Below are 6,310 nucleotides of genomic sequence, written 5' to 3'. Positions count from 1 at the left end.
GGTCACTCAGCTTCCTTTCACCTGAAGGTTTAACTTCCCCCAGGCATCCTGTGGGGCTGCAAAGGCATCACAGCTTGTTTCTGCACTCCATGGATGGGACAGACAGCCACTTGTTCAGAAGTTATGCTCCTAATCAGATCCAAGTTGAGATTTATTAGGAAGGGATCCCTAAGGTGGCTTTAACCATCCTCACTTGCAGTGGCTGGTGTTGGACCCTGAGATCTGCCTGCAGGATGAGCCCCTGGAGCAGACAGAAGCTGTCCCTGCAGGCAGCCATGCCCACTCCAAGCCAAAAGGCTCTGCAGGCAGATTGGTGTCCAAGCACATTCCCGTGTTCACCTAGGATATCATTAAACAGAAGTGGGAGCCTGACTTGTGTCAGGAGGGGAAGAACTAGTCCAAAGTCAGGAAGTGGAGGACGGAGCAGAGAAGGCACTTATTTCTTTGCCCCCATGAAGCTGCTGTCAGGGGCTTTGCCAGAGAAATGCTCCATGTCTGGCAGCAAGGCCCTTTAGGAACACATCATGACAAGCACCAGCTCTGAATCTGCACACTGGGGAGAAAGTAGCTCCTCGTCTGAGAAATGCAGGAAGGGCAGAGGAAAGAGTAAGATAACAGGATTGTTGTGGGGTTTTTTTGGTCTCACATTACACTTGGTGCTACAGTTTCTGTCTAACAGATCAAGATGGCTAAGGGATGCAGCAGAAAGACACGAGCTGGGAGTCTCCAGCTTCCCTTGCTGTTCCTCTAAGGCAGGTTAGTTGAAAACTAGGACTGTCCACAGTAAAGAGTAACAAAGCACAGGTAACCTCTGTCACAGACCAGCAAAGCAAACAGTGCCCATTTTTCAGCCTCTCCTCTTCAAGGGAGGCTGGCTATGTCTCTTTCTGGAGGTGGACCGGAAGGTTTTGGGTTGCTTTCATTGGCTTTTCCTTCAAACATCATGACCCTGCAAAACACAACAGATAGGACCAATTACAAAAAGCAAGTGCAGCTTTACCCATCATTGGGGGTAGCATTATCTGCTGAAAAATAGCATCTGGCTCCTCTGCAAAGGGCACACGATAATCAACAAAGGAGGGAAAGCCAACAGAGGGCAGTGCTGCCAGCTTGGCTTTTCCAGCAGCTTCCAGGAGTGGGTTCCCAAAGTCTCTGCCGGTTTTCCTCTCAGAGCCCAGGGGATTAGCACATTTTATTTAGACAGCCACTTCTGAAATCCCCTGGGCACATGCTGCATGCCAAGTGCTCCTGATGCTAAAAGCAAACACCACCCCTGGCCCACCTTACACATAACCACACAGCAGAACATTCAGAAGCCAACACTGAGCAAGCAACAGCAATTACACTCCAGGGAGACAGCAGAGACAAAGAGGAAGGCACTGGCTAAACGAATCCCAAGCATTTTCCAACCACTAGCACTGTCTTCCTCCCCGAGGACTGCAGCTACACTGGGAATGCCAGCTGCCTCCATGGATCAAAGAGCTGCACTGCTCATAGAACAAGTTTTACATTTCTCTGCAGAGTCCAACAGACAATGGGGTGTCTGTTAGCAAGAGAAGGGACCCGTGTGTGAAAGCTGCTGCAGTTGGGAGGAGGGATGGAAGATACAGGACAAGCTGCAGGCTCAGCCTGCTCGCATGGAGAAAGAAAGGCAGAGCAGGGATGTCAGAAGTCTGTGTGTGTTTGGAAGAGGAGCATCCCAACACACAGACACGGGGCATGCAGTGGGGAGATTCACTGCCAGCAAGCACATACCATCTTAGAGACAGAGGTGGGGGCAAGATCCTTCCTCCAGCCTGGCCTGGAACCTGGCTGTGTTTCTAAAGCTGCCTTCAAAAAGGGCTAAGGAGGATGGAGAGGAGCAGCTCCTATTCATGGTGGTTACAGACACAAAAGCAGGGGCAGCCTCTGTGGCTGTGAAAGGAAAAGCCAGGCTTCAATGGAATGGAGATGGAGCCAAGCAAGTGTTGGGATGCCATTTGTTACAGCAGCACTTTCAGAGCCCTGTCGAGAGGGCAGAGGGGCCGTGGGAGGCTAGTGCTGGCAGTCTGTACCACAGAAAGGCTCTCCCAGCATGAGACAGCTGTTTCAAGCATGTGTCCCATCTCCATCTACTGCCCATCTCTCCAAAAATCAGATGGAGACAGAGCATCCTGTGGGAAACAGGAGGTAGCACTCCTGGTGTTGGCAGAACCATGATTCACCATTCAAGTCCTGCCACCATCCACAGGGTGAGCCTGTGTCCCCAAAGCCAGCAGGAGCCTCAGGGAAGAAACAGGAAGAAGTCCCACAGTGCTGAATGCCTGCACACCCTCGGGAAAGGGGCACGTGGGAGGAAGCCTGTGCTAACACACAGCAGGCAGCTCTGCTGTGAGCACTCACCACTGCTCCACCTGGACATGGATACACCTTCTCGTGTCACTTTGCAGGCTCTCCCCCTTCACGGGGGTCCTCATCTCCCTCCACGAACAGTGAGTGTGCACAGCTCCACCACCAGCAGACAGCATAGCTTGTGCTTCCCAGCTCCCCAACACACCAGCTCAGCTCCTGTGTCTCCCCCACCCCATCCCAGGACACTCACAGTTTAAGCACAGCAGAGCGTTTCCCAAGCATCACGTTGACAAAGTCCTGGTATGAGATGGTCTCACTGACCCCTCCAGTCACCTCAGAGATCATCTTCTTCAGTTCTAGGTGGGTCTTTGGAGCCCCCATCTTCTCCATCATCCTTTTGACAGACATCAAATCTACAAGAGCAAGGCAACTGGTGACCACATTGAGCACAGACCAACCCCAGGGACACAACCATGAGGTGACCACACTGAGCAAAGACCAACCCAAGGGACACAGCCCTGAGCGGTGACCACACTGAGCAAAGACCAACCCCAGGGACACAGCCATGAGTCCCCACTTGACACCAGCTCCTCTGTGGACTCCAGGGCTGACAGCATGAAACTGTTGCTGGAGGCCATGAAAAACCTTCAAGTCCAGCTTACTGCCACTCTGCCCAGTACAGAGCATCACTTCCCATTTATACAGCTTAAGTTAAAAGCACCACACACACAGAGAAGAGGGACAACTCTCCAAGTACTCCAGAAACACGTGGGGACACTGTTCTCTAGCTTGGAGTGTGGTGCCAACAATCACAAGGATGGGGAGGAGGGAAACAAGGCCGGGGTTAAAGCTGGAGACAAACAAGCCGTGGGGAGCAGGAGCCCCTGCCCATCACCACAGGCCATTTCCTTCCATTGCATTGCTGCCTGCTGAGACCTGTGGGCCCCTTCCCTCCCGGAAACCCTGAGTCAAACCTCCTCCAGCTCCCCACAGGCTTTACTTCAGCTGGAGGACTGGTGGAGGAGGGGAATGAGGCAGCAGCGTCCTGGAAGGGCACAGCTCACGAGTGGTTATACGTCAGTGTCAGCTCCAGACTTGTGGATCTTTACATAGCTGGTGCTTTCTGAACCCACAGCTGGGCTGCTCAGCTGAGCCAGACTCACACCCAAGTCCCTTGCTTCCCACTGCTCTCCTCCCAGAAAAGCAGAGGGCTTCTCTGCACCAGAAGTTCTTATAGATTTTTTTTCCTTTCAAGCCAGGCAAACCCTAGGATTGCCCAACACCTGCAATTTCCCACCTCTGAATTCCCAGCTTCCCAGCAGAGGATTGTGAAGAAGGACTCAATAGAGAAAAAAGGAGAAAAAAATAAGCATTTAGAGCAGAAAGAAGTGGAGGAGCTAAACAGAACTTCAGGGAAGCAGGACTGAGAAGAACTTAGACCTTGAAGCAGGTGAGGAGAGGCAGGGGCAGAAAAGCCAAGGAAGCCCCTGGCTGGCAATCAAGATCCAAGCAAGGACACAGGAAAAGCCTACAATTTTCCTTCTCAGCACCACAAATGCAGAGGGAAGATCAGATATAGCATCAGGCTGTTTGCTCTTCCAGCCCAGCATCCTTTGGAATCACTCACCAATCTCGCCTTGGTTGTTCAGGTCGAACTCCATGTACTTCTCTGAAAGAAACACAGAATCAAGTTAGCAGGACACTGGAGCAGGGGGTGTGCAGGGCTTTGGAGCACTGCCTGCTTAAATGAAATCAAAGATTTGTGGATAAGATTGATATACAGCTCAATGCAAACTTCAGAGAGGGAAACCATCTCAAGGTTTGGTTTTAGTTCTCTTATCTCAACTCTAGGGCTCTAGAGTTAAGTGCTCTGTAATTGTGGCTGCTTTTCATTTAAGCTGGAGGAAAACACTGGCATGAGAACAAGGTATCAGCTAGTCATGAACAGCACTAAAAGGTTTCCAGCCAGAAAAACAAAGCTCTGGAACAACCTCCCAGAAGGAGTAGCAAGGAAAACAAACCCCTGAGCACTCCCAAGATGAAGCTTGATCGGATTAGGAGGGGGATTAAATGACGCAGTTGCCTGCAATAACGAGGGACAGACTCCACACTCCTCCCAAGGCTGTGCACACTCCCAGCGCGGCACCTGCCAGAAGAGATGCTCAAGGACCACATCAAGAGGCTGAAGCCAACAACATGCCTAGGAGCAGTGATGCTGGAAGGAGGTTGCTTGCCCTTCAGGCCTGTTGTCAAACATTGCTGACTTGAGCAACTCTAGCATTCTCAGAGAAAGGCAGAGCCTGCTCCAGGTGTGCTTTGCACTATGAAAACCCCCATGCTGTAACAGCCAGAGAGCACTGATTTGAGTTAAAAAACTCAGGATTTCAGACACATGTTGCCTCTGACCTCTGGAGTGGCACACCTGGGCTTCCCACCCTCCCTCTCCCTTGCTAGCTGTTCCCCATTTAGACTTTAAGCTCTTCAGGCAAGGATTTGTCTGTCTTACAGACCATACAGCTCCCAGCACCACAGGGGGCCCCCCATCATCTCAGTTCTGCTAAATGAAAAGAGCAAGATGCCTGCTGCCACCATCCATCCACGCTGAGCTGGAGAAATCTCCATTTGCCCTGCAGTTAGCACTCGCTCCCCACAACAGCCTCAGAGGACTCAAATTAAGTTGAGCCCTTCCAGGCTGCTCCTTTCCCCCAGGAAGGAAAATGGAAAAGACCTTTTGTCTCTGCTCCAGGGACACTAGCAAGCAGATGAGCGTGAACAGAGAAGTGGCAGGGTAATTTAAGGAGCCAAAGGGAAGAGTGGTTATTTCACACATTGGAGTCTTCCCAGGACCTGTGCTTCCAAATGAAATTGCTGGGTTAACTGGACTGATGGGCAGCTACAGGCGGGAGGCAGAGGAATAGCTTGGCATGTCTTCACCTGGGTCTCAGCCCATGGATTATTGCTGTCACAAACTGACCAGGACAAACCTACAGGAATACCACATATATACCAAAGCTGTTCAATGCTTCAGGCAGGAGTGTTTCCCTTCAAGCATCAAGAAACAGGTCCTAGATGAAATTGGGGCCATAACACAAGTGCTTAAGGGCCAAAACAATGCTTGATGTGGGACTGGCTCTCCCCACACTCTGCCCCATCATATTGACCTTCTGCAAATGAACTGCTGCCTCCCTGGGCAGGGGTCAGACACCCCAGCATGTGCCTGGGGACACAAACCCTGTTCTGCCATGTCTGTGCCCAGCACATGTTTTCTTTTCTTCTCAGCTGACACTTCACCAAAAATACAAAGAACAGAGGCAGCTTTACATCAGCCTCAGCTCACACATTCATCTTTCTCTCCCACCCTAGCAGCAAGGATTTAGTGGGGCAAAACCACGCATGGTCCCCCCTTCCAAATACATTTACACAAACACTGCACAGGGACTGCTCAAGCCTGGGTGGGGGACGAGCAGGAAGGACATCAGAGAAGAAACACTCCCCTCATCATCACACAATGAGCTGATTGTCGGGGGAGCTGGAGAAGGCGTTGGAGAGAGGGACAGGCCACAGAGGCAAACTCACGAGGCAGTGGGACGAGATGCCAAAGGCTCTCGTTACAGGGAATTCTGCGCCTGTGACCTACAGTTGCAATGTTTGAAGAGCCCCAATTGTGATGGGAAAAAATAATGCGGGGCTGCAGCCAAAAGCCAAAGCCACACAAAAGGCAACAGAAAAAGAACGGGGAGCACAGGAGGCTCCTCTGTGCCCAGCAGGGTAAGGGATCACAAAACCCCAGCCAGCTTCTTCCATGTTGGATTGCAAAGCCAAAATTCAAAGGGAAATAGCAGACAATGCCTGAAATGTAAGCAAGGTCAGATTCTATTTGGTTAGAGCCAGGCTGAGGACAAACCTCGAGGGCAGTGTGACGCAGTGGCATGTTTTCTGAACTGCCTTCAGCCACTGCTTGGAAAGAAAGTGGATGCAC

At 51.3% G+C, this 6,310-nt stretch overlaps 1 protein-coding gene across 2 annotated transcripts; it reads right to left on the bottom strand.

The window, feature by feature from the left end:
• Nucleotides 1-632: 632 nt before the first annotated feature.
• On the bottom strand, nucleotides 633-4,820 carry AIF1L (allograft inflammatory factor 1-like). 2 transcript variants are annotated; one of them, XM_009074529.1, is made up of 4 exons: nucleotides 4,799-4,820; nucleotides 3,959-4,006; nucleotides 2,582-2,744; nucleotides 633-949 (listed from the first exon to the last, which is right to left on the bottom strand). In XM_009074529.1, the coding sequence occupies exons 2-4, from the start codon at nucleotides 3,990-3,992 to the stop codon at nucleotides 862-864; spliced, it is 285 nt and encodes a 94-aa protein (XP_009072777.1). In that variant the 5' UTR covers nucleotides 3,993-4,006; nucleotides 4,799-4,820; the 3' UTR covers nucleotides 633-861. The 2 variants fall into 2 exon arrangements, with proteins under 2 accessions (XP_009072777.1, XP_009072778.1); XM_009074530.1 differs by lacking the exon at nucleotides 4,799-4,820 and adding an exon at nucleotides 4,070-4,081 and having other exon boundaries at nucleotides 3,959-3,998.
• Between the last annotated feature and the right edge of the window lie 1,490 nt (nucleotides 4,821-6,310).

This window comes from Acanthisitta chloris, unplaced genomic scaffold (assembly GCF_000695815.1).
Source record: "Acanthisitta chloris isolate BGI_N310 unplaced genomic scaffold, ASM69581v1 scaffold23155, whole genome shotgun sequence".
Lineage (NCBI taxonomy): Eukaryota > Metazoa > Chordata > Aves > Passeriformes > Acanthisittidae > Acanthisitta > Acanthisitta chloris.
This window is presented reverse-complemented; position numbering and strand designations above follow the sequence as displayed.

Bases quoted from the DNA above. Each gene is read 5' to 3' on its own strand.
- AIF1L (XM_009074529.1), bottom strand. From the start codon at position 3,992: ATGGAGTTCGACCTGAACAACCAAGGCGAGATTG. The intron at 2,745-3,958 runs GTGAGTGATTCC...TTGCTCTTGTAG, and splicing joins GAACAACCAAGGCGAGATTG to ATTTGATGTCTGTCAAAAGG. The intron at 950-2,581 runs GTGAGTGTCCTG...TGTGTTTTGCAG, and splicing joins CGCTCTGCTGTGCTTAAACT to GGTCATGATGTTTGAAGGAA.